The 12,784-nt window shown below is 37.5% G+C and overlaps 2 protein-coding genes across 7 annotated transcripts in view; one reads left to right on the top strand and one right to left on the bottom strand.

Moving 5' to 3' along the window:
• Positions 1–7,794, top strand: part of SSR3 (signal sequence receptor subunit 3) — a 145,165-nt gene extending 137,371 nt beyond the window's left edge. Inside the window, exons 10-11 of the mRNA XM_063620305.1 lie at positions 3,831–3,962; positions 5,009–7,794. Of these exons, the coding sequence (XP_063476375.1) occupies positions 3,831–3,962; positions 5,009–5,075 (199 nt within the window). The 3' untranslated portion in view covers positions 5,076–7,794. The remainder of the gene's footprint in view (positions 1–3,830; positions 3,963–5,008) is intronic.
• Positions 7,795–9,303: 1,509 nt separating this feature from the next.
• Positions 9,304–12,784, bottom strand: part of KCNAB1 (potassium voltage-gated channel subfamily A regulatory beta subunit 1) — a 500,607-nt gene continuing 497,126 nt past the window's right edge. For all 6 annotated transcript variants that reach the window (XM_063620303.1, XM_063620301.1, XM_063620298.1 and 3 more), the window contains one exon: positions 9,304–11,247. In XM_063620303.1, the coding sequence (XP_063476373.1) occupies positions 11,158–11,247 (90 nt within the window). In that variant the 3' untranslated portion in view covers positions 9,304–11,157. The remainder of the gene's footprint in view (positions 11,248–12,784) is intronic.

Here is a 12,784-nt window from a genome sequence, read left to right as displayed (position 1 = left end):
CTTATTGGACAATCTTAACATCTGAGTAGCAGAAGTCCCTGAGTAAACTTGTGCTGAAGAATTGCCACATAGTTTAACAGTTGTGAGTTTGCTTGTTTTCATGGATCTTTTGTTTCAGTATCAAGAAGGTGCTTTGTTGGAACATATTTTTTACCCCACTTTGCTCCAGAAAGACTTTGTGTGAACTTCCAGTGTTAAAGTGCATATAATATATTTTCTGTATTTAATACGGTTTTCTTAAAATGCATATAAAACAAGTAACACACTTTTAAAGGACCAGAAACCATTTAAAAGGAAGAAAAGGTGGATGAGCAAGTACCTTAGAGTTAGTTACAGCAACTGAGCACTGAACTTAGTTGTGGGTTTCCAGGTGTCAGGGGAAGCATCTGAGGTCACATAGCTTTCATTGTCTGACAAGAAGCAGCATGCAAGTCTTTCTGAAAAGAAACTTTCCTGGCACTGGATCTTGGAAATACTTTATCAAGTGGATCCTTATTTAAGGGACACTGAGTAACTTAATGAACAATGTCTTCTATAGTGGTTTTGGAAAGGTGCCAACACATTATTAAAATGATTATCTCCTATGGCACCTTTATAAAACTGAAGGCACAGTATTATGACAATGGAGGCCTTTCTGCATGGAGCAGCTTTAATGAGGTCGGGTTACATAGCTTTCCAATTGCATATTTTTTGCATAGGGATCAAGGTTAGAGAATCTAGATCACTGTTTTAGAAAAAACTTTTCGTTGAATTTTTCATTACAATGGTGTTTCTTAAACTAGGGTATGCATAGTTACCTAAATTTCAAAATGTTTGTTACAGCTTTTAAAGGTTTTCAGTGATTAATTATGTCAGGGATAATAAATGGGTTTCCTCTGCCCACTGCAGTCTTGGACAGATTTGGTCTGGCACTTGTTCTCGATCCTGGGTTATGTCTCAGAATCTTTCTCAGTTTAGTGTTCAGCTAGTCACTACTAGTGAATCAGTTGAAATTGGGAATGAAACCTTTGCCATTTGCTGGATTAGATATTTCAAAGTGGGGTAAGGTGGAGGTTTCATGGATATATATAAGTGTAGAGTGTCAGAACATTATAAAATTTCTCTTCTTTTCATTGGTAGAAATTTGGCTGTTTTTATTTCCACCATAAAAGCCATACGGGATACAGTTTGTACTGTATTGATTGACCTCGATAACTGGGACGAGAGCCTCTCATTAAGATCTAGCTTGTTTCTCTCTGAAAGAGTTCCAGGAGATTTGATGTAAGGAGAAGGCTTATCAACATTTCTTTGCTTAGATGTGTATCTCTCAAAGCTCTGTCTACATTCATTTGGAATATATACTCCATGCCGCTTAAAAGTACTTTAAAATATTCATTTATCCAAGGATGGAAATAAGCAGAGGAGAATGTGAGATTCATTAACATTCATTCCAGAGTGCGAGTGTGGTTTCTTCTTGATTTACAGGTGATCTATCATTTGACATTATTTGAATGTAACAGTTGCTTGGTCTCAACTTTTCTCTTGTAGGAAGCTCTTCCTGAAAACATCCTTAAGATATTGGGAAGTCCTGTCCCAAACCAGGTTTCCTACTAGGAAGAAAATGTCTTCTACTAGGCAGAACCATTGGCAATGAGGGCATTTGGGGGTCCTAAATTTAAAACAGAAACAGAAAAAAACAGGATATGGGTGGACTCAGAAAAAGTTCTAAAGGCTGTCAGGCAGTCCTGACTTTATACACTGATGTAACTAACACATGCTCATATTGGGATCTAGGGAAATCTAAAGGATTGGGCCACTTGTTTCATTAAAACTTTTTTGAAAATGGTTCTTATATTAGTCCATTTTCACAGCACTATAAAGATACTACCAGAGACTGGGTAATTTATAAAGAAAAGTTTAATTGACTCACAGTTCTGCGTGACTGGGGATGCCTCAAAAAACTTACAATCATGGTGGAAGGTGAAGAAGCAAGTGCCTTCTACACAAGGTGGCAGGAGAGCGAGTGAGCGCAGGAGAAACTGCCATTTTTAAACCATCAGATTTTGTGACAACTCCCTCACTGTCACAAGAATGGCATGGAGGAAACCGCACCCATGATCCAGTCACCTCCCACCAGGTCCCTCCCTCAACATGTGAGGATTACAATTCAAGATGAGATTTGGGTGGGGACACAGAGCCAAACCATATCACTTCTTATTTAGGGCTTGACAGAAAAGAAGTTAAGGAGAAGCACTGTGATGCAAGTGAGATAATTTTATCATCTAGAGTAAAGTCAGGCCAATAACCTACGTAAGCAACCTGCCTTCACTGGGTCTCATGCCAGAGTCTTAAAAATGGAGGCAGTTGTCCTGAGTGTTCATTCTAGTGTTAAATCATGTTGAGACTATGCATCTTACTAGGCTGGTCTCATTGATCAGTGTTAGAATGATATGTTTCCTGGAACTCCATCTCACATTTTTAAAAAATTTACATTTAAGCTTCTATGAAATTAGAAGGTGTTTTATAGTCGATGGCTGCACTTAATGTAATGTCCTTCCCTTCCTCCAAACTTACAGTAAATAGAAGAGTTATTAAGTTGATGGTGTCTGTAGAATTGAGGAAATATGGCATCTGTTAGAGACTACAGATTTCTTAAGATGAGCATAAGATGTTAATTAGCCTTCATTTAGCTCCTTTCTAGCAAAACTTGTTGTCTTTGGATTAGTATATTTAATGAATAAAATGTGTCAGTTACCACTGACTTACTTAAAGTGCTGTCCTTAGGGTTGAGGGGATGTGTCATCTGACTCCAGAGTAGGTTTATCTTTTTGGGGGACGAAGTGTCTACAATAGTGACCTTCAACCTTTTTGATAATGACCTACAGTAAAAAATATGTATTTTACCTTTTGACCAAATAAACTCACACGTGGACACATGCACATGTTTCATAAAACAATAATTACCCTACTCTGTGCAATGTGCTGCTGATGTTTTTCTGTTCTTTCCTACTTCATTTTTTTAAAATGCTGGTCTCAACCCACTCAATTAATTTCTGTGGGCATTCGATCCACTTGATTGAGTTCACATCCCACTAATGGGTCACAACCTACCCTTTTAAAAACTGCTTTACAAAGTTAATTAACCAACAAGAATGAAGGCTCCCTTATTCACAGGCATCCTATAACTTCCTTTTGCCTGTGTGAAGGGGTGAAAGAAAAGATGGATGAAATACTAGTAAATTAATAAGATAAACTATCAGAACAAGTAAAATAGAATAAAAAGTAGAAGGATTTTGCAGGCATTAAAAAGTCCTCCTAATGATTAAGCACTTTTTTTTTGTTTGAATTAATAAAGATAGCTAACAATAGCCTACTTGTGTGAGACCACAGGTAATTTTTGTCATTGGGATTGTCTTCTGAAGGTGTGATATTGAAGTCTGAAATCCGTAGGCTATAGAAAGCCTCAAGCCCAAGGTATAGCCAAGGAGACTCCACAGGCTGCTAATCATGGAGTGTGAGTTTTAGGTAAGGGCCAAGAGAGAGATATTTGACGTAGCTGCTGAGGAAACCGTGTCGGTTGCCATTAATGAGTCCTTTCTTCCATAACCCTGGTTGCCTGGGAAAAATGATAACATAACCAGCATGATGTTTTCTTCACTATCATAGAGTGACATATTTTTTTTTCAGTGGAAGAAAGGGGACAATTCTGACTAAATTTAATATTACAAACACATTCTTACCCTAGAACACTCAAGGAAAAACTTGTTTTATGATGAACTAGAGCCATTTGGTTCTTAAAGTTTTTTTAAATCATATTTATAAGCTTGTTTGACTTGTTTCTGTGTCTTTAGAATCTTGTGGAAGAAGAATGAAGTTGCTGATTATGAAGCTACAACATTTTCCATCTTCTATAACAACACTCTGTTCCTGGTCGTGGTCATTGTTGCTTCCTTCTTCATATTGAAGAACTTCAACCCCACAGTGTATCCTTTTCAAGGTTGATTATCTTTTTTAGAAGTCAAGAAACAGTAGTTCGTTTTGGTTTTGACTTGTCTGGATATTTTAGTGGAAAGAAAAACTGCTCTGGGAGTCAGTCCATTAAATAGTGCTGACTTTAGATAACTTTCTGGACATTTAAAATAACAGCTATTGGTTTAAGATTCTTTTAAGTTTATGAATTATGACTGTATGATAAAGTATTATAAAGTAGTCTATGGGAATCTGTGTCCTTGCCTCCTTAAAAAAAAAGCTCCAAAGAGCCAAAGCAAACCTGTCATTTTTGATAGCTTCTGAAATAATAAGCCCCTGTATCTGTTATTTTTGGGCTCTGGGGGTTGGGTGGATGGCCAATGCAGTTAAATAGGTTCATTCCAGTGTATCTTAATAGTGTTTCAAGCTGCTGTTAAGTTGAGCTTTTGGGCAAGAATCAGTCTTCTCTTATTAATTTATTAAAGGTGTTATCCAGGAATGTGCAGCCAAGATTTTAACAATTGGTGATTATGATGTAATAAAATATCAGATACCCTCCAGCGTGTACCTTCTGGGAATGCTGGAGTGGTTTGCTGAAAATTGTACAGTTCTGAGGCTGGGAGTAGCTTCGAACTTTTAGAACCTCCTTGCTGTTGCAAGCCAACTGCAGCAAAACACTGATTCGCAGGGAAGACTTATTTTTCCATTGCTCTTAGGGGGAGAAAAGGAAAACAAATCCCTTTTCTCTCCATGTTCTTTGATCAACTCTTTTCGTGAAGGTTAAATGGCATTCAGATTATTCTTTGTGATCATGTGTTCTAGGTTTCTGTCTTAAGTGTTTTTTTCTAAATTGGAACACATTTCCTGTGAATGTTTTCCATTTTTTTTTTTTTGGTTTTCTGTCTTGCAAATTGTGTTCGCAGACAATGGGGCTGCACATCATTATGATTACACCAAGTGTCAGGAAGGAAGCAGTACATTCCAAAGAAGTGGCCTCTTTATTTTCTCGAAAAACTAATTTGGAGTTACTCATTTTTCCATAACATTAAATTTCTTACAGGAACTACATTTTGTCCATAAGTGCTTCATCAGGACTCATCGCCCTCCTGTCTACTGGCTCCAAATAGACCATGTCAGCCTCACCCCCTGGCTTTGTGTCTATGGGTGGCCTGTGGTATATGGAAAAGTAGCAGGGTGGTCAGGGTGGGAGACACAAGATGTTTTTATAGTCTAGAGCCTTTAAAAAACCCAGTAGAATGTAATTCAGTATTTGTTTATTGGCTGTTTTTGACAGATTGTTGAAATTAAGTGAATTAAAAGGGAAACTCAGAGTACCAGGACGTTTATTAAAAGGAAACAAATGTCTTGCAATGTGCTGTAATCACAAGAGGAGAAAATAACTTGTTTCCTTGATCTGTCAGAGGTCACAGTAACCTCGGCCGAGCTGTTGTTATTTATTATATAATAGTAGTAGGAAGTTAATAACTGGTTCTCTGTGTTCCAAGCACAATATTACAACTTCTTTTGAACCATAAATATCAGAATGAATCCTCTTCCCAGGGGATTGAACAGAAGCTTAATGTTTACAAGTGTTTGAATTTGTGATCCGAAATAACACAAAATTAAAAACATTTCTCCCATTTTCCAACTTAAGGAAGAGAAACTTGTGGAAAAGTTCTGTTTTTTTTTTTTTTTTTAAAGAAGGGCAGCCAAGGTAGTAACCTAAAAATAGTGCCCAGGCATATGAGAGTTGTCCTACGAGGTTAAAGAACACACTGTTCCGCTGTATGGCTTTGGCCCTGAGTGGCCAGGGAGGTCAACTTGACCCTGCCATGTTGGTTTGACTTTACTGAGACACAGGAATCATTGTTTTCCTTGACCAGGGTCTCACACCCTGGAGGAATGTTAAGTAAGAGAAAGAACCTCTTTCCTGAATATTGACATGTAAAAGACCAAAGTAATTTTTCTGAACTTCTGCAATTCTGAGAACTCTCCAAGGAATTTACAGTGATTTTAGTGCTTGTCAGCATTTTTCCATGAGGACTTTCATACATTTGACTCTTTAGTTCACACAGGTTCCCATTGATTGTGAGCAAAATATTTATCTCTTTAGCCCTTGGGGATCCAGCTGAGAGCAATCCCTTGCATTTTTTTTACCCGTGTATGTACAGATATCATTTCTTGTGTATGCCATGACTTGAAAAAGTTTGGGAAGCTCTTTAGCAATATCAGCTAAAAGGCTATGAAATCACAGGTGATAGCAGTTGTCATTCAGTAATTTCCTACAAGCAGCACCCCAAAGGAAATATAGTCCTAATCTTTAGTATCCACTTCTAAATTTAATGTGAGTTTCGTACATGTTATTAGTTCTTTTCTTTATAATTTTATAAAAAATATTCAGGAGTTTAACTTCCACTTCCATGCTGTCAGATGTGTTGGGCTCCATCCAAGAACATGGAAGAAAAACAGGCAGGAATGCATTTGCATAATGACCCAGATCATTTTCTGCAACTGAGAATTATATTTCATCATAGCTTCTAGAAGTCTGCAATTCTTTTCTTTGGTGCATTATTATCTAGGTGCCATCACTGGATAATGTGGAGTGACTAGAGAAGTCAACATTCACTGCAAGGTACAGTTAGGGTAACACTTAAGAGGTTTATTATTTTTTAAAAACTTTTCTTGAACTCCTGGCCAACATGGTGACACCCTGTCTCTACTAAAAATACAAAAATTGGCCGGGCGTGGTGGTGGGCGCCTGTAATCTCAGCTACTCGGGAGGCTGAAGCAGGAGAACTGCCTGAACCCAGGAGGCAGAGGTTGCAGTGAGTCGAGATCGTGCCACTGCCTGGGTGGCAAGGGTGAGACTCCATCTCAAAAAAGAAACAAAAAAACCCAAAAAGTTTTCTTTACTGTTGATTTAAAAAAAAGAAAAAAAAGCCAGACCATAGTTTGACTGGTGGCATGGAATTTGTGTATCAAATAAATGCATTTGCTTATTTGACAAACCATCAGTTTCTACTATGTGTTACCAGAGTTGGGCCACTATCTTTTAAAATTGCTGGTGAAAACTTGCCACTAGATGGCAGTGCCTATATGGATGGGGAAAAAATTGCCACCATTCTTGGTATAATACAGTGTAGCTTAGATGAGGTAGTGAAATAGGGGTATCAGCCGAATATTCCTAATACAGTTTCTCTTGAATTAATAAACTGAAGATTTGTAGGAAAATGAGTGAGCAAAATTTGTTTACTGTTGTGAATTTTTCCTGCAGCACTCTGTTTTTAACCAACTTTCTGTACTAATAGATACATTTCTGTGCATAAGATTATAAGGCATATACTCACAGTTCAGTAGTTTTTGTTAAGGATTTACTGTGTGAGTACTTTACTGTGAGGAATTGCAGAACCTTTTCCCCTCTACTCTCGTCTAAAAGTTCTGTGTGGCACACAGAGATGCGACCTACTCAATCTGACTTAGTAAAACCATGCTGTAGAATTTTTGTCTTAAAAAGACCACATACGCAGCACCCATGAAATAAAAGATTCATCTGTAATTGGGATTCAAAGTGATTAAATTCCTTTGTTCATACTCATAAATAGCACTAAAGTGTTACATTTTCATTTACCTATTTTTAGTTCCTCCATTTTAACTTAATAAAAATCTTGGATTGATATTCTTAAGCAGTAAAAGTTTACTGGTTGTCCTATTTGGCATATTATTGAAACTTGAAAAGGATAATTTGAAAGAAGGTTTGAAGTTAACTGAAATATGGAGATTGAATTTATACTCAATTCTTGTGAAAAGTCTTGCTTAATAAGTATGATTAAACTTTGCTTTTTAAAATTTGTATTTTCCCTACACTTCTTTATAAGAATCCTATGATGAAGTACATAATCTTTATTATATTATTTTACATTAACCATCTTTTTTTTTTTTTTCAAATTGTTTTTTATTTTACTTTAAGTTCTGGGATACATGTGCTGACCATGCAGGTTTGGTACATAGGTATACATGTAACCATCATTTTAATATCTCATACATGTAAATGCACATCTTTGTAGTTACCGATCAAATGTATGTGAGGCAATGAAAGGCATTGAGCAGTTACAGTAAAGGGCAGACATCAGGCCTCTGCCAGTATGTACCTGCTGTGCCTTCCTGCCTGCCCTCTTTCTTTGTTTTCAGTGTGCATGCCAGTCACTGCTGCTTCTGGAGACAGGATGGAAGGATACATGTATGGGTACATTTATGGAGAAAACCAATTTATAGATGTATCTATTAGAGCTCTAAGGGATTCTCTTTCACTTCCTTGGGACTCCCAAGCAGAGGAATTAATAGATTAGGAGGGTCTTTTGAGGGGTTGGTTTAAATTTTTAGGGAGATGATAGAGGCTAACTTCTCGTTGGCCTTCATGAATTTTCAATATATCTTTTTGCTGACTTATCCCTGTTTGATTTCTGAGTTTGGATTGATACTTAAGTTTTTTAACAACTTCAACATTCTCACAATTTCTGCATAAAACTTTAAAGCTTAAAAAGAAAAAAAAAAATCTACCTAAAGGAGCAGTGAACTAGAACACAAAATACTTGGGTTCTAGGCCTGGTTCTGCCATCAACTAGCAGTGTGTGAGTTTGGGCAAGTTTTTTCATCATCTATCCAGGCCTAGATAGATGCTCATTTTGCTCATTTGTCAAAGAGGGATGGCTTTGCAGATGGCTAAGTTTCCTGCAGGCTCTGACATCTGCCTCATGGCTTTGGCACTCTCTTCATGAAGATGAAGTGACAGTTCTTAAAGTGGGAAGCCAGACACAGGGTTTCTAGTTTGCCTGAGATTTCCATATAGGGATGGCTGGTACCCACGTTACCTTTTGGAATGATAGATTCTCTGCCAGGGAATTCTTTTCGGAAGAGAAAAGAAAAGTGTGTGTGGAATTTTTTTAAGGACATAACTGTGAAATACATTAGTATATTATTTGCCATGACAGATTCGCATATAAAAAACTGTTCCCACAGCTAAGCCATAATATTTATATTTGGTTTTGATTTGCAGGTTTTTAAAAGTGAATTTGTGAAGCCTTAACCTTAGTGCAGAGTGTTCTAAAACCCAGTGAGAAATGATATCTTCAGTAGTTAATCTCCATTGATAGAAAATGTTTGGATTGCAATTTAAACCTCAGACTTTTGATCACTACTATTTCTGTTGAGTGAGTATTCAGTGCAGCTTAGCTGCCAATATAATTTTTATTTAGATGATTATTGCCTATTTTATGGTCACATATATTTTACATGTGTATGTTTTACATATATGGAAAATATACATAAGCCTCACAGTGAAAGATCAGATAAAATCTATTGTGAGATTGAATGCACAAAATGCTTTTATTACTCTAAGCAAACAAATCAAATCACATTTCCCATTAGACAGCACCTCAGCTCCTCTATACATACAGCAGTTTGCTGGATTGGATACACAATGAACAACTGAAAAAAATGATAAATTTCCATCAGTCTGATACTCGGGCAAAAAATTCAAACTCTGTTAGAATACAGGTACTAGTAATCAAATAGAATTTCTTGATATCTCCCACTAGCATTTTCAGATTTAGAATTTAACCATGAAGTACGTATCTATCTAGAAATAATGACAGACAATCGCATTATAAAATAATATTACAGTTCTTCTGTAAACCTCAAAGTGATTTCTGTGTGGGGAACTTGCTGACCAGAAAATTAAATTAGAATTGTGTACATCCTCAGATATCCAAATAGAGTTAAAGGGCCACTCCCACACCACCCCCTTCAAAAAAAAAACAAAAACAAAAACATGTTTTCTCTCTTTTTACAGATACTGACACAGTATATTCTCACAATTTTTCTCAAGTGGGATATTAATGAGGGTAAGTAGCCAATAGTGGCAGGGCTAGATATCTCAGATTTTGAGTGCAACAAGGGTAAGCCCCATTAATCCATGCAAAGAACTTTCATGCATATAGTTTAGTGCATATAATATGATTATAGAACCAGAAGTTCTTTAACATTTTGCTTTTTACTAGGCAAGTTAATTTACCCAGCATATTCTGAATAGTGACATAGCATTTTTCACAAAGCCAGTGGTTGACTTTCATGTTAACAACGCCTTATAAATACCAAACATTATATTGTAAAATCCCAGTGCTAATTAAACAATGAACATTTGCCTGTCTGGGTATTTTACAGGTTTACTTAAAAAACTGAGCATGTGTATGTTTTTGTAAAGCTCAAATATTTAAATTTGCAGAAGTTGTGCCTACAAGCAGTTGAAAGTATAAAGCAGGTTTTAATAAAATGTAGTAAAAAATGAACACCTAATTGCAGATACATTGCATTTTCTTGGAAGCTAAGTTTCCATAGCAGTGTGGCCCTCTCTTTTATAAATCAGCTGCAATGTCACTAAAGATTGGGGCATTCATCCTTTTACTGTCTCTACTTGTAAGTGGACATAACATTAGAATCCTAATAGACATTCTGGATAAGTTGTACAAGGCCATTCTTGGGGCCAAGCAACAGTGAATATTTGAAAGGTAATAAAGCAAATACCTAGAAATTTTTGTTTTATTGAATAACAAATGGAACAAAACTTGTTAGTATGAATGTGAAAATAGAAAAAGAATATATAAAATTCTTTCTGCTTATTCTTCCAAGCAAGACTTTTGAGTGAAGATACTGTTTTTTTTTTTTTTTTTTTTTTTTTTGCAGTAACTATTTACTTAACAATCTGTTTCCTAAGAAAAATCTCTCAATTCCTTTCCTTCAATGAATTTAGTCTATCTACTCGATGTTTCTTATGCAACTCACATTGCATCTGTGGATTTTGTTCTTTTGAAAAAATATATCTGTACAGCCGCCTTTGAGTTACCAAATGCCTGAAGGTAGTACATCACCCCCAGCCCCCATATTCTTCCCATTGCATAAGCATGAGGTGTATACAGCAATGCAAGAATAGGTGACTCCAGTCCAAGATAAGAAAATAGAATGGATTTTCTTGGTTGTGAGTTTTCAGATGTGCACAGTGGTAGCGACAGCAGACACCTCAAAGAATCCAGGGAGGGACACTAGAGGTTGAGCAGCAAGCTGCTAAGTGATTCAAAAGACTGGTTAGTAACACCTTTCTGTACTGGGCACAGGCCGCTATTTTAACCATGCAGCTTCTGTGGTTCATGCATTGCCTTATGATCTGTAGTCCTTCTTGCTGTAGGGCTTATTGCGCAATATGTTATCAATCTCATTTACCACATGTGATGTCATCTTTGGGAGAACCTGAGAGCAGGAGGAGAAGTACAAAGGATATTGTTAGCAGTGCTGATCATTCGGTTTTTTTGTGCTCTATATTTAGCAAAGTAATCTAGAGTCATGTATCTTCATAAAGCACAGCTGAAATATAAGCCCCCCCCCACACACACACACACCATCACATTGTAAGCTCCTTGAGGTCAGGGGCCTTGTTGATTGACTGCATAAACGAAGGCATAAAGGCATAAGTGAAGGCTCATAGAAATATAGAGCAGCTGTATCCAATAGAAATATAATGCAAGCCACATTTGTAATTTTAAATTTTCTATTAGATACCTTAAAAAGAACAGTGAATACATGTTTTTACTCCATTATGTCCAAAACATTATTTCAGCATGTAATATAGAAAAGATACTCGACAGTTGTTTTTGGTACTAAATCACATCTTGTGAACATGTTACACTTAAAGCACATCTCTGTTTGGACTCACCATCTTTCCTGCATACAGTAGTCACATGTGGCTAGAACTATAGTAGTACACAGCACAGGTCTAGAGACTAAGGAGAGATTTATTCTGACTGGTGGTCTTAACCCTGGTGAAGGATGGCTGGGGTTTAACAGGCATCCCAGGTAGATGGAATAGCATGGAAAAGTGAACTGGAGTGATAATACACAGTGATTGGTGTAGGTGTGGGGATGGTAAGAACAGGATACAGATGGTAAGAACGGGATTAGAGTGTGGAAAGCCTTGAATGCCATTTTATGGAGTCCCCACTTTAGGCAGTGGGGAACCTGTCAGGACTCCTGATCTAGGAGTAACCCTGTCAGACACCTGGAGGTAGTTTGAAGGACGAGTTGGAGGAGGTTGAAAGGGGACACAGATGTTAGATATGTATTACAATCCAAGCCGGGCAATAGGGCCTTAACTAGGGCAGTGTAGCAGAAAAGTGGACCTGAGAGACATTTTGGGGGATGATGGTGGCGTCAAGACTGAGTAAGTAGAAGTATATTGGTATTGATTATTGAGATTAGAAACCAAAGGAGAAGTAGTTTGGGGAATAAGAAGTTGGGAGGGAGTAGGATGTGTTGAGTGTCAAGTGCCTGTGGAATATCCACCTAGGAGTGACTGAGCAGCTGCAAGTGCAGCTGTGGAGCTTAGTAGCTGCCGGAGGACTGGAGTTGACGGTTTGTGAGTCATTTGCACCGACATGCTGATTGAAGCCCTGGGAAAGGATGAGCTCATCCAAGGCTAGCATTTACTGTGAGAAGTGGACCAAGGGTACACATTACACCATAAGACAAGGGACAAAGGCAGACTTTCTCACTGGAAAAGTCTGACCCTGTGTGGAGACGGTGGTGAAATACAATTCTGACGACCAATTCTGAGGTTTCAACCTCATTCTTCCTTTGCTGCAATCCTGCTGGCCAAGGTGACCTTGTCTCCACTCAAGTGCTATCCTCAGAAGCCTTAGGGTTTGGCAAAATAGAGCTGCCAGCCTGGGAAACTTCATTCTGATTAATGTTTTACTGTCTGAAGCTGAAGGAAGAATTTGGTTTCCCACTA

Source organism: Symphalangus syndactylus, chromosome 17 (genome assembly GCF_028878055.3).
Source record: "Symphalangus syndactylus isolate Jambi chromosome 17, NHGRI_mSymSyn1-v2.1_pri, whole genome shotgun sequence".
In the NCBI taxonomy this organism is placed as follows: Eukaryota; Metazoa; Chordata; class Mammalia; order Primates; family Hylobatidae; genus Symphalangus; species Symphalangus syndactylus.
This window is presented reverse-complemented; position numbering and strand designations above follow the sequence as displayed.